The sequence below is a fragment of the Schistosoma haematobium genome, chromosome 2, assembly GCF_000699445.3.
Source record: "Schistosoma haematobium chromosome 2, whole genome shotgun sequence".
In the NCBI taxonomy this organism is placed as follows: Eukaryota; Metazoa; Platyhelminthes; class Trematoda; order Strigeidida; family Schistosomatidae; genus Schistosoma; species Schistosoma haematobium.
The window spans coordinates 36,671,837-36,694,724 of NC_067197.1; the positions used below are offsets into that span (position 1 = coordinate 36,671,837).

Genomic DNA, 22,888 nt, shown 5'->3' on the forward strand with positions numbered 1-22,888 from the left:
AATTTTGATGTACAGAATACTGAGAAATGATTTCGGACCTAACTTATTCTCTCTCTTTCTTCCCACTAGATCGGGACATCTCAGAGGACATAGCAGGCGAGTAGAAAAGCCAAGAACGAACAAAATACCCGTGGCATACAGGTTTTCACCCCGAGTCATCAATACTTGGAACCTGCTGCCTGAAGCAGTGGTATCCGCACCTTCAATTGACTCTTTCAAGAGAAGACTGGACACTCACAGAAGCATACTAGAAAAGGAATAACATAGGCCGTAGGCCTTCTGTCCTTACTACACAAATCTGAATCTGAAATTAACAAATAATCGTTCAATGAAATGGGGCAACAGACCACCGTAATTTGTTTATGATTATCAATCTGTTGGAACTCAAGGTCACCGGGACATTTGGGCCCTGAGTTTCAGAGCCTTTGTGATGAGTGTTGATGCTGTATATAACGAGGGACGATTCCCTGTCCCACCGAAGTTTGACTTCAGGCATTTGCCTTTGAGGTCGAGAAAAGTAACTGTCATGTCGTTCATCGGGGAATATGACATATTCCGTGATAAATCTCAATTCTCTAATATATCTAGTTATACTGGACGAGAAATTCCACTATTGGTAATTCTTTCTTCACGCTCTTAATCTCTTTAGGATCTCCCTAGGGTATTCTTGAATTCATCCTAACCTTGTTTAGCAGAATTACATCGAAGGGTATTATGATTGTGAAAACCAAATTATATTTTTGGCCTTTCATAATTTGGAAATGGAGTTGCTGTTCAAGGGGTGTGATAAAGACCATGAAATATGGGAAAAATCTCTTAAGCGCTATGATTACACACTCTTGAAGGTTCTGTACTTTCTGTTCGTCGTATCACATTTCATCGTCGTAAGTTCCCATCACTTAATAATCCAAAAAGATTACATCTATAGGAACAAATATAAACCCCGATTTCATTCGTATTTTTAAGCTGTTGGACAAAATGAGGTTAGTTGACGTTTGTGTGGTTAAGATTCAGATTACTTATGAGGCATCCTATTGATATTTATACTCGTGACCTTCCGTTACCTCGAGACTGGTTAAACAATGGACGCGCTTCTATTCCGAGGCTTCTATTTGTCTTTAAAATGATGCCAGCCCAAGCAAAGATGATAAAAGTTAGTTATGTACCTAAATTCATTCTTTTTTATGTTTACTTGGAGTGTAACATTATTTCGCTGCCTTTGCAATTTAACTTCCCAAATTTGCTTCTGCATAGGTTTTTGTTTTATTCGTAATGTTCATCCACTGTTTTATTTATCCTGGTATACAAACCTCCAAGTCATGCCGATTTTTTCCAGAATTACTTCTTTCGTAGATCGTTCTCAACAGACAATTTCCTGTGACTCGGTTCACGAGTGTTGTATTGTGCAGCTGAAAATGTTCGATTTGTTATATTTTGCACGAGGATGGTTAAAAATTCCGAAGTTTACGGATGGTACTTACAACCTTTGTGGAATCGGGTTTACGTCTCACAAACGTAATGCATTCATGTTAGTGTGTTCGACCATTCTAAAAGCGTGGATCGTCTTCATAGTAGTGTCCATGTAGGGTAACATCAGTTGTCATACCTTATGTTGTACGTCGGGTTTCATGCATAAATAGTGGTTCATTATATGTGATGAAGGTGTCAAGGGCTGCTAAACGAAGACGCAGCATTAGCCCGTAATATCCTCGGTTCGTAATTTGGACGCTTTTAGGAGGTTTAAAGTTCTTGTTTATGCCCCTTACAATAATCGTAATATATTATTATAGACTGTACATTACACGACTCATCGTCGGTTGAAATAATCCAGTTGCATTTGTTGTATACCTTTTAGATCCTAATATTGTTTTCAGTCCGTATTTTTGATTCTTTTATTTGAGTTATCCTTTACTAATCATATTTCCTATACTATGCCTTCCAATCGAATCGATGCTGTTACTTCCGCTTCTTGGTTTTTTCATCTCGCTTGTTTCTTTTTTCTTCTGTTCGGATTTGAAGTGAGAGAACTTGGATCGGAACAACTTAATGCCAGACCTTATGTCACCTATTACTGGTTGTAACTGATTGATAATTCTATCATTCTTTTCTTTGTCTTAGAATTGGAAGCTTGTCAGGCAGTTGGAACAGAATATCGTCACTCAAATATTCAATACATTTTATGAAACTGGTCTTGTTAGCAAGTAAGTATATTCATTTTCCCATATATAAATGGAAAATAGTGGACATATATTCAGTATTTATTTATCTTCAGCATATATTTGTTAGCTAAGGTGTAACTAGATGTAACATTGAATTATCAGACTTGGTTTAAGGGTTTTATTATCAATCTTATTATTTGTTTAGTACATATAAAATGTGATACAAGTGGGCACCAAAGATAAAATCCATCAACAAAACTGAAGAAAAGTAATATAATCCAAAAAATTAAAAATAGTGAATAAGTGACAGTAGATACGGCTTACTTAATATTACAATTGGGAGAGACTTCTTTAGTAAAAGGATTTTTATTTTTCTTATGAGGAATGTAAAAGAAAACCAAGATAGGATCACCATGGGTTCCTGTTGTAAATCATATCTGACAATATCTCAATCCTCTAAGTTGCATCGTCTCTAAGACCCCAGCCAGAGAGTCGTGATAAATCAACAGATGCTCGTTCAATACAGCTTTCTTTCAAACCACTACACCACATCATTGCCAGAGTCGGCAAATAATGCCGTAGTTACTTTATTTTTATTTATTTGAACACAAATATTGGTACAAATGGGCACCAAATATATATGCGCCACACAAAAGAATGACAATTTGAACAAGAGAAGGAAAAAAAAGTAAGGAGCGCAAAAAAAGAACAATAACGAACAGATTAGTGTAAGGTAGTGTAATAATAATAATAATGGGGGAAACAGAAACGTACAATCAGAAGAGATTTTTCAGTTAAGGAAGAAGCAACCACTTTTTATGAAGAAAGTAAGATAAGGTTACAGCAGGATCGCCACTGGCTTTTATTCTGAGCTATATCTGATAACGTCTCTAGCCACTGTGTTGCACGATCTCTCGGACCCCAGCCAGGGAGTCGTGAAGGACCAACACAAGCCAGCCCTTTGCAGCTTTCTTTCATACCACGACACCATGCCATACACTGACCACCTCTCCCTACAAACGCAATCAACCTTCATATTTTTTGATGAACTGGCTAATAATCTTGAACCTAACTCAGTGTGATTTATGGTTGCAATGGAAGCTACAACCAATTTGCCTAAATTAACCCTTTTGGGACGAAGCAGTCGTTGACCACCAAAAGCAAGATAAGCTTCAGCAAACCAAACCGTGATCAGAGTCCAGATAGGTACTCTAAAAGTAGTGCCGGTCTTGTTTACTTCCCCGCCAGAGGTAACTGCTCGGAATGTGATCAGTTTGACCACAAAGCTGAGTTGCAGAGGAATGATGTCAAAGAGATAATCGCCAATGGCTACGTTGAAAGCTGGTGCTGACCAGAAACAGGTATTCTGCACAAAGGTGCAGTAGACGGTCACTATTATCTGATCGGCGACCAACAAGTCCCCATTGCTCACCAAAGCAATTGTTCTATGTGATCAGATACCAAATCCACTCATTAAACTCTCCGATCAGTGCTACAATATATGTCGAGTGTGTTTATTGAGGTCATGATGTTGGTAGACCTCATTACTAATTGCACCCGGTTTGTAGTCTGTCGAGACGTATGTAGAGACTATTAAAGAACACCATTTCCTACATAGATTTTTTCTCACTTTGATGAAGCCTTCTAATCTGACAACATATGAACGACTGTGAACGGGGATTCAGTAGATTAGTACTCCCTGTTCTATGAAGCTTAATAGTATTTCATCTCGTTGGTATTCTATAATTCTATACTCATAAATTTACTCGAACTATTTTCATTCTCGACATTCTGATTGTTGCGGTAGATGAACTCTTATTAGATTTAATAGCTCTTTTAGTACTATCATTTCATTTACTTAAGGGTTATTGTTGTAGATTCCAATAATACTTTCGGTTCTCATGTTTTCAGTGCAAAATTAGGTGTTTTTGGGATTTGGAAATTGATTTGTCCATCATTTATACTTATGATTCCTGTAGTTTTATGTTGTTTAAACTAAGTGTTCCAATTGAAAGGTTTAATTATTAATCAAAATAAGTGTGTAAGAGTAATTCAAGAAGTAATGTTTCATTGATTCTCAATTCCTGTTGTATAACCATAGAGTCCCTTCATATAATTTATTGTTTGATGGTAGGAGAGAGTACTTTCAGTCGTTGATTAGTAATGCAAAGGTTTCTTTAATTTGTATTTTAAGTTTATTTCATTGTTTAGTAATTAACCTTATGTTCTTTCTTCAATCGGTAAGTTGTGTTTACAGTGCTTTGTTAGTTTTTATTCTAACTGAATATAAAAGTTCTAGAACTTTTTCAGTGTGTTTCTAATGTCTCTTGTTCCCGTTCGAGTTCATTCCTCTGGTTCCATATGCTCACTGATATTGAAAAAAAAATGGATCATGTCACTTAACGCCTGATAATTGTTATCTTACTAAAAGATGAAAACATCGCTCACTTTTCCTATAAAATCTTGTGTTCCGTTTCCATTTTTCATTTGGGTTTGATTCCCTAACGTGGGATCGTTATTGCACATGATTGATGAGTCTCGTACTGGGAAGAGACAGCCGTCAACTTCTCCCAGCTTTCCAATGGTGGTCCACGATCAGTTCATAATTTGAAATTTAGGTGTCATTCGCTTCTTGACATATCCCTTGGTAAGGTTGTGGAATGATTGTCGAAACACCAATCCTAAGAGGTTTCAATACTGTAATGGTATTTTAAATAATATTTCTGATATATAGTGCAATTTTTTACAGAAACGGTGTACTTTAATTTCAATTTGCCCAATATTTTAATTTTTAATACATTGCATTTGCGAATCTATTTATTGGTGAATGTCACTCTCGAAATTTTTATCTTTACGTTTTCTCATTTTATAGTATTTCAACGAATCAATTATTAATGCTTCCAGGACATAATTTTGTACACGTTCTGTTAGAAAATGAAGAATCAAAGGAAGGGTCTAAACAACGTACATCTCGCGAAGATATTTCTCAGGAATATTTCGAATTTATTCTTAAAAATATCAACCACATTTCGGACATGTCTACTGACAAAATTCCTAATCTTTTTGGTTCTTATACATTCTTATCGACTGATTCGAATGATTCTGTTCGTTCAACTTCGCCACCATCTCCACGGAATTTTCCAGCACCTGACCAACCAGCCCAGCACAATCTATCTTCTTTTCTTCATTTACATGTTGAAAGCATGATTGATCAAGCATCTAATAAAAATTCTTCTTTTGGTCAAGCAACAGTTGCGTATGAATTGCCAACATGCAAATCTTGGTTTATGGTGAGCGTAAAGAGAATTGACTATTTTTCATATTACTTTTAGATTTAAAATTTTCATATGACATAATTTTAATTCATAATGTTCTGGATATATTGAAGAGATATTCTGAAATGTGCAGGTGTAAAAGATGATAACAGGCAGGAACAATGTATTTTTATTGAGAAAAGTTACCATGTTTTCGCATAAATATAGCTTTTAGCCATTCATTTACATCTAAGTGTGTTCTGCTATCTGAACTGTCTTCTCGCCTGGTCTCCAAGTTTTCTGCCAATGCTGTGCTTTCAATGCATTGAAACTCTTCACTCCATCTGATAATTTTTGCAATTTTGACGTCGCGTTCCTCTACACACTACTTACAAATAATATTGTGAGTATCGTCCACTACACAGGATTTGTGTAGTACATTCATATTTCAGAACTGGTTTGTATCTACTGGTGTTCGACTATAGATAGTAAAGTGATTCTCTTCATTGGATATTCTCACTTATTTAAAAATCTGTTGTAACACAATGTTCACACTTGCAGCAAGTGTGATAACTACAAGGGCATCACTCTTCTCTCAATACCAGGAAAAGTCTTCAACAGGGTATTGTTGAACAGAATGAAGGATTCCGTAGATGAACAACTTCGAGACCAACAGGCTAGATTCCGTAAGGATAGATCGTGTACAGACCAAATCGCAACTCTACGGATCATTGTGGAACACTCAATTGAATGGAATTCATCACTCTACATCAACTTCATTGACTACGAAAAGGCATTTGATAGCGTGGACAGGACAATACTATGGAAGCTTCTTCGACACTACGGCGTACCTGAGAAGATAGTCAATATCATACAGAATCCATATGATGGATTAAACTGCAAAATCGTGCATGGAGGACATTTGACAAACTCGTTCGAAGTGAAGACCGGTGTTAGGCAAGGTTGCTTACTCTCACCTTTTCTCTTTCTCCTGGTGGTCGGTTGGATCATGAAGACGTCAACATCTGAGGGGAATACAGTGGACAGCTAGAATGCAGTTGGATGATCCAGACTTCGTAAACGATCTGGCCCTTCTATCCCAAACGCAACAACAGATGCGGGAGAAGACGACCAGTGTGGCAGCAGCCTCAGCAGCAGTAGGTCTCAACATACACAAAGGGAAAAGCGAGATTTTCCGATACAACACAGCATGCGACAGTCGAATCACACTTGACGGAGAAGATTTGGAAGATGTAAAAACATTTACATATCTGGGCAGAATCATTGATGAACACGGTGGATCTGATGCAGATGTGAAGACGCGGATCGGCAAAGCAAGAGCAGCATATCTACAATTGAAGCACATCTGGAACTCAAAGCAACTGTTAACCAATACCAAGGTCAGAATTTTCAATACAAATGTCAAGACAGTTCTACTGTATGGAGCGGAAACCTGGAGAACTACGAAAGCCATCATCCAGAAGATGCAAGTGTTTATTAACAGTTATCTACGCAAATACTTCAGATCCATTGGCCAGACACAATCAGCAACAACGTACTGTGGGAGAGAACAAACCAGATCCCAGCGGACGACGAAATCAGGTAGAAGTGCTTGAAGTGGATAGGACACACATTGAGGAAAGCACCGAACTGCGTCACAAGACAAGCCCTCACATGGAATCTTCAAGGCCAAAGGAGAAGAGGAAGACCAAAGAACATATTACGTCAAGAAATGGAAACAGACATGAGAAATATGAATAAAAGTTGGATAGAACTAGAAAGGAAGGCCTAGGACAGAGTGGGTTGGAGAATGCGTGGTCGGCGGCCTATGCTCCATTCGGAGTAATAGGCGTAAACGACAATGTATAAGAGAAACTTAAGAATGTTATTTACGAAGCTTCTTAGGATGTTACAAAACAATCTAGTTAGTTGTTATGTATAAATAGTCACAGTTCATTAGAAAAAGGTTTCTGACTGATATCAATCCATAATGCTATTAGGTTATTTGATGAGATGTTCGAAGAATTTATGTTTTCCTGGACTGAGGTTTGTGAAGTAACTGCGGTTAATGTTGTACACCTTATCATGTCTGTTTTTATCATTTTGGTTTATTTATGGGGGGGGCGGTTGAGTTTTAGAATTCACACAATCAACCAATTCAGGATGTGCGTTAAGTGTTTTAAAAATAACTGAAAATTAAATGAATAATAAATAATCATTTTAGTTAAATTTTATATAATCCATCATTTTATTTAATTGTAATTTCGCTCAAGTTGTAAGAAACTTTTTCCGTTATATTGGATGAGTAACACTGATTATGGGACAAAATAGATCATTGTCTTAAAATTCTATTCAACCTAATGTGGTTTTAACGTTGCTCTGATTTACGAAATCTACGGATCTTTTCTTTTTGCATATTATATTTTGAATTATGGCTAACAATGCAATTTTGAACATAGGTCTTATTTTATTTAGAGTTTTTAAACTGGGTTTACCTACCCCTGTATTCATTTCCTTAGAGACTGAAATCCAGTACTAACATGCTTTACGCATGCTTTTATAAGCAATACATGTCTTTGGAGCCAAGGTTATTACACTTTCATGTCTGAATTTAAGTACTAAACTTTTTTTTTCGATAACACGTTATATTTTTTCGTTGGTTTGTTTATGTATTTCATCGTTACATTAATTATAATTTTCTTCTTGTAATGATTATTTTGTTTATTTCGAATATTTAGCCTGTGATTGTAGGGTAATTATAATGTTAGTGACATGATTTAATTACTCATATTTATTTGTTCTGAAATATTGTTTGTATCTAATATGTGGTAACCAGTTTTACTGGCTAGTCGTTCAACTTTTGTGAGCAATTCAAGGAGAAAAATCATGACCTGGGAATTGATTGCTTAGTACACTTAGCCACTAATATTGAAACACTAAATATCTTACTTAATTAATCTCCGCATTATCAGTTTGTATAATTTATTTTATGATTATTAAATATAGACATTTTCGCCTTGATAACCTTTCATTTATGCTTAGGCATGCTATAGAATATATACAAGTTTAATATCAGACGAACACTTAAACACAGTACCAACTCCCGAAATGACTACCAATCAAAATGATTCATCCTCACGTATTGGAAGTGGAGGAGCAGTAGTTAGTTTATCACAATCATGGCATAATGCATTAATCTCTATCCTCTGTCCTACACTTCACACGTCCACATTATCCATAGCTCAAAAACAAACATCACAAAAATCTGTTACGCAAGAAGAAGAAGAAGTTTTACTCACTTCAGATTACAATAATCCATGGTCTACTATAGATCCAATTAATCGTTTATCTACTATTCGTTATCGACCTGCTACATCTGCTGCTGAAAATCACTATAAACAAGATTTACCTGTTCATTATTCATGTACATATCATATAATCAAGGTAAGTGTTGTTTTGTTAACTATTATATAAGTACAAATGATATTTTTATGACCTGTTATGTTACTTATAGCAGGCAATGACTTTTAAGACTTTTTTCAAATACCTGATCGATTGATGTCTCGAAATCATTCTAAAAACTATACATCCAATTAATCTGCACTAAAAAAAATAATTGTTTGGCCTACAGATGTTTAACCTCAACATAGTATATACAATTTTGAATATATATCAGTCAGTCAGCTACAACGTAGGACCAGGCACATATATGCATCGGTTCAAGTTGCCATACCGCATTAGCTCAGCAATATGAGCACCGGATTCATAGGAGTGATTAAGTCAATGGTGGTAATATATAAAACAAAGATATAGTACCGGAAGGAAGAATTAGTTCGTAGGAAGAAAGATATAAATCGATATTAATCTCTTAGTTTAAGGGAAAACAGATAGTGTATACACCGACGCCATTGTGATTGATTCTGAGCCATGTCACCCACAGTCTCCAACCATTGGTTACGATAGTCTCGCGGACCGCAACCAAGTAGTCTGCATCGACCAATATGGCTCAGACTAGAAGTTAGTGACTTCAAGCACTGATGCCACGTTTTGGTTTGGCCACCCCTAACTTTCTTCCAACCATCCCGAACACCGGTTAGCATTGCACGTCGTGGTAATCGGTGTTCGGGCATACGTCACACGTGGCTCAGTCGATGAAGATTCACAATCTCATCAACTGATTAACCACCATTCCCTAGTACACTGCGTCTAACCTCACTATTACTTACCCTGTTATCCCAGCAGTTGTGAGCAATATTTCCGAGACATCTGTGGTCAAATACTAGTAGCTTACGAATATTTTCTACTCTTAATGGCCATGTTTTGCAGGTGTAAAGTAGAACAGAACGAACTACCGCACATTATACTCATCCCTTAATTGATAGACGGATATCTGACCTTCGCTATAGGTGATATAAGTTGGAAAAGCCAAATGGACTTTTTGAATCCGTGCTGAGATTTCATTCAGAAAAATAGATATATGCTTTGTACTTGCAGCACATAAACGACTGTTAACGGGGATTCACTCTAACAGTGCTTGTTCCGCCCTCATGCTTAGTGCTATGCCTACACCTGCCAGTCCACGAGAACTGGCCATCGGGTCACCAGATACACGGAGGGTGTATCTTGTCGGCTCTCCGTTTTGCCGAGGTAAGGTCAAGTGAATGACCACGCTGGGATCCTGTATGCGTGTTTCGGAGACACGGCATACATCAATGCTACGAGATTCTAGAGTCCCAGCCAATGACGTCTACTGGCCGACTTGACATTGGGTACGTCCGTTAAAGGCTTCAATGTGTAGTTTGGAGCGTGGTTTCAGTAGACCTGGGACAATGTTTTGCGCACTAGAATCGTTGGCTATGGTGACCCTTGATGAGGGAGTCGAAAGAGGGAGTTTAGAGGTGAAAGTCGATGTAGGAAGAATAATAGGAACTGAAGAGGGAGGTCGATTATGAATACAGTGGTCTTGAGTGCTGTTAGAGGTGTGAGGGCGGTTGTAATTTCACGGTTGCCCACACCGTGAAAGAGTTCTTCCGGAGGTACCTGAAAAGGAAATTGGATTAGAGGTGGTCTTATTAACCTGAGCGCATGGCCGCTGTTCCCAAGGGACAACTACTTGAGGTTGGTCACACACGACCTCTTTATGAGTAATTTTTGTGTTAGCCCCGTACTCGTTGAGAAATTATCGCCAGAGATGGATATCCGTGGGATAAGGTGAGGTGTGCATTTTTAGGGTCGACCTTTTCTAACCCCACCCCTCCTTGTGGGAAGGCAGCATCGCTGTCATGCTGGTTGTCTGAAGGAAACACCTTACTGCCGTCAAACCTCTGTACAGTCAGTAGTACGACTTCTCCTTCGGACCTTGGGTTTGTTGCTTTAATCTTACTGTTCATCAACCGACCTGCCCGGCATAGTAAGACCTTTAGGAACGATTGTTCCAGCCAGTATAGCTCGATTGCTTCATCATGATAGGCAAGCCCAACCACCACGTCAAGGTAGCAACAACGGTCTAGTTGAATACATATTCCAGTTAAAATACTACTAGTGTGTAGTGTGATATTTATTCGTCTCAATTATTAGGATGTCGCACTAAATACATGTACTCTGTGTCTAGGATTTTTAGTGTCACACAGAAAATAAACGTAAACAACCCAGTGTTAAGCAAGTAAAAAATGTAAATGTTCAGTGAAAAGTACACTGGTTACATTTGTTGTTATTGGATAGCAAAATTTTCATGAAGTTTTCTGATTACTTCCATCATAGACAATAAGTAAGATGTAAATAATATTCACCCCATAATGATATTCGTTAAGACGTACACTTCCGAAGCCTTTTTTAATCTGATTTCTGGCTGCTATTGAAGGTAGATTGATCAACTGATAATCTCCCTCGGATGCTCAACTTGTCACACTCCCTAACAAATCAGAAAGAGGTAATCTACAAAACTGGTATAAATTATTAAAATGACCAAAATGAACATGGGATGACTGAGAAACTAATGACGAGTAACAAAATGTTCAAAATATGAGCAAAAATAAATGTGGTAAATGTATTTGTACTATTGACGTCAACTTTAGTATGTTACTTAATGTTCAAAACCACTGACTAATATCGCTTCGGTGACGTCATCTGTGAAGTTTGTACTATTCAGAAAAGAAGTCAATCACTTTACCAACTATTATTATATCTTCGTTTAGTCTACCTTAACTTATTTTTCACCTGGCCTTGTTTCGCTTAATTCACTATCTCATATTCGTCTATAAAGTAACTTGGCATGCAAAGCATGTAACGCAACCTGCCTAATAAGCATAAATCGGTGAAATTGTTCAGTGACTTCCTCTTACTGTCTAAAACCTTTCGTTTAACTTTGAAAGCGCTTAGTCTATGGTCCCACAGCATGCAAACAAAATTTGTATAGTAGTTATGTTTATAATTTACTCTTATCTGTCAACCTTGGTATCAGTGTGTGGTATACTCCACTTGACAGGCTGTCGGCTATCTCACCTTTGCCTTTCGTAATTGAAGTAGTATGGGAAATCCCAACTGAACCTGTGACCAGATAAATTCGTTCAACTAAAGCAAGCTTTGTATATGATATGTGATCTCTCACGTAGCGGGGATTATAATGTCATGTAATACAGTTAATTCTGCTTTAATCAGCACTTACATATAATATATATTCTATGATTTCTGTTCCATTTTTTGTATTCTAATGTTATAGGTTATTTCCGCTTATAATGTAGCAATTGGTTTAGCTCGTGGTCATTCAGTATTTCGTCTTTTAGAGAAACTATCAAATCGGTTAACTCATCTTTATCTAGCTGGACGTGTAACATGTTCCACTATATCATTATCAGGTCAACCATGTCAATATGAACTGCATCGCGTACCAGATGATTGCAATACTCTGAAGGTTATTTTGTCAACTATAGATAATAAGATTAATAAAGATTATACTGCTTTTAATTCTGATGGAAATTTACTATCCCAAAATCACTATCAACCACATTCTAGTATAAATAAATTACATAGAACTGATTTAACACTTAAAGATGAATATATTATTCCTTTTGGTAAGTTGTTTTTGTAAACTAGTTTGATGAAAATAAATTCACTTTCTATATTGTTATACATGTTACTAATTGTTCAGTTATGTAGACACAAACATTTCCCAACTAGCAATTATTGTTTGCTTGAATAACCAACCACATCAATCCCACTAATTAAGTTTCTTACACAGCCCAGATTTAGCGCTAATTATTTTAAGGTGTAGAGCAAACTATGTTGATTTTCATCCAGAAGAGAAATTTAAAATCTGTGTTTCCAGTTACATAACAAGCAGTTAGAGTATTTCCATCACTACAGAGAAGGTAGATTGGGTACATTAAACCTTGATCAAATGAAAACTTGAACCAATTAAATTTTCTATTTCGTAATTGCAATTCAACTGAAAAAGAAGTAATTTAACGTTTTTATGTCGTTAGAAAAATGACACACTCAACATTTATATTTTGTTTATAAGTATCAAATCTGTCAATTAATACGAGTGAAAATATGAGTATCAAATATCCTATAAAACCGTAATTTTCAATCTTAATGCCTGCTTTCCTGAGCCAAAATTCTTCTTGGCCCTGAAATCCATATCTGTTCCCATAACCTATGTTTTTTACTCATCGATTTCTTGGCCTCGTGTTCCTTTGTTCCTTACTTCCTAGTGGTTGCCCCCAAATGCCCTGGTACGGCCGAGAGTGGGGAGAGTCCTCTCTCCCTCTCGAAATACTCTTACATGGCCACGCGTATATAGCCTGTGCTAGGGATGTCCTACTCACTGCCTTCTCGTGGCAGGGGTGTTTTTTACGAAAATGAGAGGACGAAAAGCGAATGTCCGGCACTTTAACTGGGTTGGTGGACATGGAGAATCCATCTAGGGGAGTTGGAAAACCCTGATTCCAAACCAATGGTGCACATGGGCTCCAGTATCCTTAAGAAAAAAATGGCATATGAACCAATCGTTGGTCACCTGCTACCATGGGAATGCATCTCCTCACGATGCTCCACTGCCTTCTGGATTAGACCTTCAGATCGAAAGCTCCGTGTGTGGCCCCCCTAAGAAAATCACCTGCTTCGGTTTGAGCACTCGGGCAGTATCATGGCCCTAACACATATCAAATGAGATTTGTGTGGCGCATATGTATTTGGTGCCTCCTTGTACCATTATATGTGTTAAAATAAATAAACAAATAAATCCTAGTGGTTACCTGCAAGTTTAAATGATTTTCTGTTTAGTGTTTTTTAGCATTTGTTAATCCTATACCCACTCCTTCAGTCTGTTACCTGGACTGGGAATAGACAGTAAACCTAAAACGGTTCCAAATGTTTACTTACGAGTAATATGCATAATGTCTACTTAGTAATAACATGAGATCTATTACTGATGATCGGTCTTCATATTTTCATAACGCTTGGGTGTTAATAAAAGTCTCAACCGCATTTCGTTAGGTTACCTTAGACTAATACCAACCAAATATTCAAAGCACACGTATGTCAACTGAAACATTTGATTCTGAAATTGCACTCTGTTTGTTATTCAGTTTCTTTTATTTCTTAATTATTCTATAGCTTTTTTGCAGATGATTTCATTAACTATGTTTACAATTCTTCTATATAATAATTAGGCCTCAGTGGTAAATGGAAACGGTATTGGATAGAATGCGCCATTAAAGGTTTCACCAATAACAATAATAGTAGTCTATCATATCAGAAATTGTTAAATGAGAAACAAACAAATGATACTTTAAATTCGGATAATCCAGATCAACATTTAGCTGTTATGCCACATCGGTCTGATGTAATAATGATAAGTTCATGCGGTTGTGGTCGTCAACAAGCTGAAAGATCAGATCCATTTGATTATAAAGAAGCTAATTGGCGATTTTATCATATATTATCTAATATTTGTTGTAATAAGGTAGGAAGTTTTAATAACATTTACATTAGCTCTAATGCTTTTTGTCTCATACATCGACTCTTCAGCACATCAAAAGGATTATTCTCATCTTAGAGTCCTTTACGATCTCTCTGAAACTTCCTTTTTTGGACTTTTAGTTAAGTGACTTAAACATCTGACTTTGGACTATTAATTCTTATCTAACCCTACATTAAAATTCCAAGTCTATTATATTACTTTCTGAGCTTATAATTGAAATCAGTGGTCAAATTGTATTATGTAGGTAGTCAGTAGAAACCAACTACTTTGTAATCAGATATTGACAAATTACTGAAATATAGTGTACAATGCTGACCGCCTATGAAATTCTCAAATATTTTCTGAGTTGTGTTCAAATATTCTCTGACATAAGAATCTCTCTGCTCTTCCGAATTTCCTATTATTCCAAGTCCCAGTAAGCAGAGGAAGGATGAACGGAGTAAATAATTATCTAAATAATACCTGTATTTACCGTTTCACATGGGATGACCAAACTAACAACCAAAAAATGTACTACAATATCGGACCTTTTGGAGTATTACTCTGAAACCTCAAATCCAATCCAGGTATCTGGGCTAGCTAGGTACTGTACGATAATCTTAGTCTATGGTTATTCAATATAGATCCTATGACTCAAAATCTGTTGGGACAGCTCAATAGCATTCATTCTATACCTGTCTTTAAATTCTAAAACTATTGTTTTTCAGTTTTGGGATTCCTCTAACTCATTCCTCATGATACATATTTCTTGTTAGACTTTCCACTGGAATTAATCTTATTACTTCGAATTCTTAGCTTTTCACCTTGTTGACTCGACGAAACTCGTTGTCATCTGTTTTGGTTACTGTAGAACGAATAAGTTTTTATCAAGCAAAAATTTTTCTCGAACGAGGACAAGACTCAAGCCATCATATCATAGATCCACAACTTACTACACAAATTATTTTTGATAAGATTAATATTCTTTTAACCACCATACAATAAGTGTAATTCAAAGCTCAATACGTTAACCTGTACGTAGTTAAAACTTCGTACAATAATTAGTGGTGAGTAAATTTTGTGAAATTGTTTCTATGGATATCCAATTTCTAATAGTGTATCCAATGTCACACAACTTTTTTAACACCGTTTTACAAATGTTGTTTACAATCATACAGATCACACTTGTACTATGTGCTCAGTGTTGAGATGCACTGCGTACACTACAGTAGAATTAGTGTCTTCCAATAATTTTTAATTGTAGTAAAAATATATCCTGAATATACGTAATGATTTCGAATACTTTCCCTCGTCGTATGATAATTAGTATGTATAACACAATTTCCAAAATGGTGGTCTAACATCAATCGGTTCATGATCTCAGTCAAAAATCCAAAAAAACAGTTACGTTAAGTTATCTATTGGTGCATGTGTGCCAGTAAGTAGTTATTTGTTGTAATACTCTACATATATTAGACCTTGTCTTCATAGTACAGTCCCTACCTAATTACACACTATTATCGAAGTCGTCCATAGACTTTTTGAAGTGTCCGTTTCTCAGGTATTCATACCTCTAACTAAATCACATTTACTGAACAGCTATCGATGTTGTGCTTTTTTGTATCAGACAAAAAATTTCCCCCACTTATCTATTCCAAAGACAGTAATTCGGTTTTAAGCTCACACAAACTAATCCGTATCTCAGTCTTCACCGATTAACGAAATTCTGAGATAACCCACTTAAAATACAATTGTCATTGATTCAAATTGATTGATTCCAAGTTATAGTATGTTCTAGTTGAATTGTTAGGAAATAAGCGCTAATTTTGCAAGCTGATTTAAGTAAATAAATTTTTAATTGAACTCTTGCCTGTCGCATCATAGTTAAATCGAGTTGTATAGAACTGGTTAAAGTGTGATATGTCGAACATCTTTCCGTTAATTTAGTGGGTAAATGTTATATATCGGATTTTGACTAAAGATTTCAACACTTTGGAATTAGCTGAAACTGCCCATATGACTGTATCAGTGTAGCGTAGCCTAACATGTGAAATAAAGACCAAAAATACGGCCAGGGATTGAAATGAAATATCTAATATAAAACACTTGTCTTGTACGTGAAGTGGAAAATGGTCAAAGGTGTTGAATGCAAAATACTGTATGAACACTGAAAACGTTCCAAATAACCTCAAATTGAAGTATTACCACGAAAATCTATGGAGTTTGTAAACTGATCAGTTAATTCATTATAGTCATTTAAATATTAAGCAGCTTATGATATTTAAATGTTATCGTTATTAACTGTTTTAATTTGAATTGTTGGTTTCTTTATTTCCTTTTCTTAATACGTATATCCAAATATGATAACTCACTAGTTAACGAATATTCCATTATCACCACAAATTTTGTCTGATCCACGTCATACTTTTTGTCTGCCAAATGAAAATCATGTTGTAACGTCATCACCAAGTCATCGAACTAACACGAAAGTATTCAATGAAAAAGCAGTATGCATTCTAACAAAACCCAAAAAGGATACAGCATCATCACCATCCCCCCCACCTCCATCATCTCTTGTAAGTCGAGCTCAAAAGTTAACAAAAAATCATTCAACGAATAATGATGATGAAGCAGATACCGATGCAGATGTCGATCTTTCACAGCCTGAAGATAATGACTTATTATTATTATTATCAGCCGATTCTGATCATTCAAATTCAAGTGAAATGATGAATAGAAAGTCGACCGATGATGGATCAGATGATTCGAGAAATGACAAATACATTGATACTGTCAATGATTTATGTGAGTTGTTCTTTTTTCTTTATTTCTAATAACAAATTCATGTGACTATAAATTTAGGTGGCTATATGTTTAATTTATGTTGATTTGTCTAACGTTCCTTTTGTGTTGATGCTTACTTTATTATCCCATGTCCCTAGAATTTAGACGACAACGGAGTATTATTAGTCATTATAAACATTTAGGAACTTCTGCTACTTGTCTTTAATTTTCCATTCTCATCACATGTTTCTCGTGTTTGATTTAGGAGTTGTTAAAGATACTATGTACTGAATATTTTCAATCATCTTTATCATACATAATCAATTTTGAATTAAAGCCATTAAGTAGATTATCCTTATTACACTGCCATCATGCAATAAAATACAGTTGTTATGTATTACTAAGACCAATATCCAGTTGTGCTGCCATCTCAAAAGTAGCAATGACTTTCCTTTAAATCACAGTAATAGATCCTACTGACATCATGAATGACTGTGTTTACTTGATAATTATAGTCAGAATAATCAAACATTAAATTCTGTAAATTTGTGTCATACTGATGGTCAGAATCAAAATCGCACCTCTAAGTGAAAATCAGCAATATTCAATCCTTAAAATTGATTTAAAAAAATATCTACCACGCAACCAAACAGTGAATATAATATGGTGCTTAAGCTCAATTACGAGAAAAAGCTGCTCCTAATGCAGATTGTGTTATAAAGTACCTAATGTGATTCAACGCATAGTCAAGTGCGTTTATGTAGCTAGATATTATTCTCCCACTCTGACGCATGACTTTAAACATCAACTCTAAGTGAACAAAAGGGTTGGAAAGCATCATTGCATTATAACTGATATCAGCTAGTGACGAAAACTCAATATTTATAACCCCAACTCGTGGTGTGTAAACTTGACATTTTTTCGCTTACCACAATACATAGTTTAATGTGTAAAGGTTAATTAATCATATCGAAACCGTTATTCGAATTTTTTACTACTTTCTACAATTGTTTTATAACTAAGCTATGTTTCTTGATTGGCTAGTAAGTAGAGCAACATCGTCAGCATAGTATACTTTCGCCTTGATTTCTGTGTAACGTAACGTTGTTGTTTAATCTTAATACATTTATTCCAGCTGGAAGCTGTTCATCACCGAATCCATCTGAACTATCCAACACATCAGATTCAATTGTTCCTTTACAAAATGACCTAGTACAACAAACAGCTGAAATTAAAAATAATGAACATGTTGGTGTACCTGCTCACCAATCACCATCTTCACAATCAAAAATAAATGTATCAAATTCTGCCAGAGTTGATAATATTCATTCAAGTGATTCAATGCCTTTATATCCTGCTGTATTTCGTGATGGTGTACCGAATACTAATTGGTTTGTTGGTGATTTACCACTTTACCCCTCATGGTCTATCTATGCACTTGGGAAATATTTCAGTTATTCTCATTCTTCCGGTAATTTCTACATTCCTCATTACATAATTTGTTTTTGATGTTTATTTATCACTGTACACGAAAGATTATGTATAATTTAGTTTATTGAAACTTATTTATTCAAGTCTACTAACTTCCCTCAGCTTAAACGTTTGTTTGAATCCATATTACTTTGATGGAGTTTTGTCCTCTGACCAAACAATCCAGCTTGGAGAACAAAACTCCATCAAACTCATCCACCTGAGTTACAAACCTTCTCCACCATCCATATTACTTAGTTTTGATTGTATTATCACAGTAACTTGGAATATAGTTCTTTGTACTGAAATTTATTTTCACTAAATAATCAGTACACACATTTATTGAGAAAGTTACAGAGTTTTTCATCCATGTTCAATAAAATATGCATTGTCAAATGGGGTGGAAAAAGTTTCAGCTTCGTTACATCAGTCCAAGACACTAGATGTTTCTGATGCTATAAAAAAATAATTAATAAACTCTAAGATAATCAGAAGTTTTGTTCAATTGCTTTCCTTCTTATCTTTAATTTAAAGAACTTCAGTCTATACTACAGTTATACATTACACTGGTCAGTGCATAAAGTAGAGTAATCTCATGTGTAATATTTTGTGGATTAATAGTTAGCGTTATTCTCATTATTGTCCGCTGTTATTGTGCCACTTAAGTGTAATAACTGGTTACTTTTATATATATGGCGTTTATAAGACGACAAAAAATAACTTTTTTATCTCATATAGGACTACCTTGCCGAGGATTTATGCGTAACAGTAATTTCTTACTTCCGTGGGATGTATCCTTAATGAATAATAATAATGCACGGAATGGTTCGGAGCGTGGGCGTTTTAGTAAGTCCGCAAGAGGAAGATATCGAGGAGGTAGAACAGGTAATGAATATTATCATTATCACTATTATTGTTATATTACTTATTCAACAACTACATTATATAATTTGGATGCAATTTTACAATTGTGAGTCCATCATATATCATGTAAGATATTAGACATCTGATTGGCTTTAAAAAAAACTATTGATATCAACAGTATTCTCTTGGAGTAAATAAGCAGTAAACAAGTATGATTTATCCTAGTGCAAGATTCTTTAGTACTATATTTTTAACCTACGAATCCACTTTGCAGCATATTGTTTATAATAACACCACTGCTGAAATCAGTTGGTTTAGATTTACAATTTCAATCTCTTTCCTTCTTGAACATAATTTACTGTAGTATATTTTGTTGGTTATCATTTGTGAGAATACTTGGTTAGTTTTAGAACTAATCAAAATGGTAACCATAGATAAAGTATCAATAATTAATGAAAAACAAATCAATATGATATTTACATATTTTTCAACATTTCAAGCAACAAAATACAACTAATCACTGTTCTATACGACGTGGATAACACATATTAAATATGACCATGGTAAATGAAAATGGTATATTTGTAACATGCTACTGAGTAGAAAAATTAATTTTTCTGAACTTTCATTGCTCAGTGTAAGCCAATTCTTCAGAAAAGATATATATTAGTAGCAACCTAACCTGTTCTCAAATTATTTGAAATTTCCAAGTCAGACCTTGGTAATGATATTTACATAATAGCCTTTATCAATCCATTTGCAGTTCTTATGTAATGTAACTAAGTAACCAGATCTATGAAGAGTACATGTGAAAAGTCTAACAGTATCTCGCGTCTTTCGTGAGAAGATAAGATTACTTTCACTGGATAGTCCATATTGTTCCCTTGCAATAAAGATCTTTTGAATCTAGAGATCTAAGTTGATAAAATGATATGAAAAAAAAGTGTTGTCACGAATTTATTTTCTCTATTAATCAGTCTTAACCAGAGTAAAAGCTGGGATATATGCGCTCGGCTCTTGGTAAATAATTCTCTTCCAGTAATATTTATTCGACACGTTTGATTTGTTGAATGTCTTGAGAGCTCGTCATTTTGAGTAACATCAGTAATCACTTCGTTTGCTGTTAGTTGGAAATATTATAAATACTTGATGTTCTAAAAATGTAAAGCTTAAAATGAATGTTTAATTTCAGACTGAGACTACAGTTACTAAAATTTTTTTCTATCGCTTCATTATATCCATACAGAATCAGATACAGTGAAATTATTTATTGGTTTTGAAATGGAATGTCCAATGGGTCATCGATTCTTCATCACTGGCACGGACCGAATTATGGATGGCCCAATGCAAAGCAGTCAAGTTCGACGAGCCGTTCACTCATTGTTAACACGTGATCTACCTATTTTCATGCCATGCCAGTGTCATCACCCAACCTCACATGTATTGCTCGGTAATACACGTCATTCCACTAATCCTACTAGTGAATGGGATGTAGGTGGTAATACTAGTACAATGAAATCATCTAATTATACAAAAAATTCAACTGTCATGGCACAGTTATCACGAATATATTTAGCTATACCAGCTGCTCCTATTCAAGTTCGTTTTCAACCATGTATACGACCGGGACCAACAAAACTTACTCCAATCTTTCACCTAGGACATACATTAGATCAATGCTGTGATAAAAAATTGGATAGTGTAATAGATCCAGATTATGATCAAAGTCATCCAGTTGATGATGATAGTTATTTTTATGAAGATCGTATAAAATCTAGCACAAATTTACATTCGGATACCGTTCGTAGTGAGAAATATCAATCACCAGGTTATGTTACATTAGACAATGGATATTTGTGGGTTATCCGGTTACCGTATCCTTACATCGTATTAATTATTGATAACTTTTTTTCCAAGAGTTCACAAGGTTCTCCCAAATGATTTTTTAAAATGTTGTTATGATGATACAATTAATTGATGAAGGGTAATTAGTTTGTAGAACCGATACTCGAATTTCGAACAAATACTTATGAAGATAAAAGAAACTACTGGGTCAACTGACTGAATATAAATTAGAGAATGAAAGCTGTTATTTATACACAAAGTTGTTGAGATCATAACCCCGACTAGTGAAGAGTAATGTACTAGTGATTTGAGTAGCATTTTATTTGTAGATAACGTAATAATTTTGTCTCTCAGCCTGAAATATCAATAAAAAAAATCTTCAAAATGTGATCTATATGATTGACCTGTATACACTTTGACTACATTACTTGCAGTACACATTATGCGTGACACAAATCCTAGTCTTTCTTTTCATCATGTAACAAGCTGTTGTGTGCATGACTTACATATCACAGTACTTAAAAATAAACGCTTGGAGATAAGTGTATTTTAATATGTTTATGACGGTTTTAAGAATCTTAACAAGAATCTGACCATCATCTACAGTACAACTTCATAAAGATTGAGAATGCACTTCGTCTTCCCTTAGATCAGCTGACATTATTTGATTTAATTTTGAATGCCTATTAGCTATTTCTGATTGCTTTCGTCTGAGCTCATCGTGTAGTTCTGTCACACTTGATAATCTACCGAGTATTTTTCATCTGTGTAAAGTATTCATAGAATTCTCTACAATCAAATCCTTCGAATACTTGAATCCTAATTGGTTCACGTCTCATTTGTAATGTGCTCATTTTTTAAACGTGGAGTTCCTAATAGTTGGTTTATTTACAAGCAGATATTAGACAAACCGATAGTCGAGTAACACCAGCTAACCATGGATACACGTAGGCTGGCAACTGCAGTAATATGAAATCATTAATTTCGCTGTAGACATTTAATTATAGCTTTCATATTCAGCAGTTAAATTCTAGGACTTTAGGTCATGAATTCTTGAAAATGTTAAGCAGATTTGGATCTCATATGATCACACTAAATGGAAATTGTTATACGGGATTTTAGCTTATGATATTGGCATACTCTGTAATATGACAGAACGTTTTATTAAGCCCTACTAAAATGACTATGGTGCGAACTGGAACATCCGTTATTAACGGCCTTGTATCTGAATCCACAATTCAACCAGCAAGCTGGTCTCTTGTGGAATCGTTTTATTTCACAAACCGTTTTTTAGCTGAAAAAATGTGACCCTCCTTAACATCTTTATAATAATGTTGTTTTTTTCTTAAAAATACAAGTCTTGCCTATCATGATGGAACGAAACTCTATCCGAAACCATTGTATCCAAGTGATTGCAATGAGTGGAAATTATTAAAAGGATGTATAAAACTTGTAGCATAAAAATGCCCACCAAATGTATTTACTATGTGCAAATTAATTCTTTGATTTTTCAGAAAAATACATGTTCTTTTTTATTGTATTTCTATATC

At 35.2% G+C, this 22,888-nt stretch overlaps 1 protein-coding gene across 1 annotated transcript; it reads left to right on the top strand.

Annotated features, from left to right (window-relative positions):
- The first annotated feature begins 378 nt into the window (after window positions 1-378).
- SMG8 lies at window positions 379-22,870 on the top strand. Its single transcript, XM_051215089.1, has 14 exons — window positions 379-616; window positions 650-884; window positions 916-983; window positions 1,015-1,153; window positions 2,119-2,201; window positions 5,032-5,449; window positions 8,456-8,857; window positions 12,132-12,483; window positions 14,086-14,378; window positions 16,751-17,180; window positions 18,295-18,630; window positions 19,368-19,514; window positions 20,740-21,367; window positions 22,697-22,870. Exons 2-14 carry the CDS (start codon window positions 762-764, stop codon window positions 22,797-22,799), a joined length of 3,522 nt encoding a protein of 1,173 aa, XP_051068270.1. The 5' UTR covers window positions 379-616; window positions 650-761; the 3' UTR covers window positions 22,800-22,870.
- Window positions 22,871-22,888: the final 18 nt, after the last annotated feature.

What these genes read in the sequence shown, in the direction of transcription:
- SMG8 (XM_051215089.1), top strand. Translation starts at nt 762, where the DNA reads ATGGAGTTGCTGTTCAAGGGGTGTGATAAAGACCATGAAATATGGGAA. An exon ending in GTACATATCATATAATCAAG is followed by an intron (nt 8,858 to 12,131) that starts GTAAGTGTTGTT and finishes CTAATGTTATAG; the next exon opens with GTTATTTCCGCTTATAATGT. An exon ending in TGAATATATTATTCCTTTTG is followed by an intron (nt 12,484 to 14,085) that starts GTAAGTTGTTTT and finishes TATAATAATTAG; the next exon opens with GCCTCAGTGGTAAATGGAAA.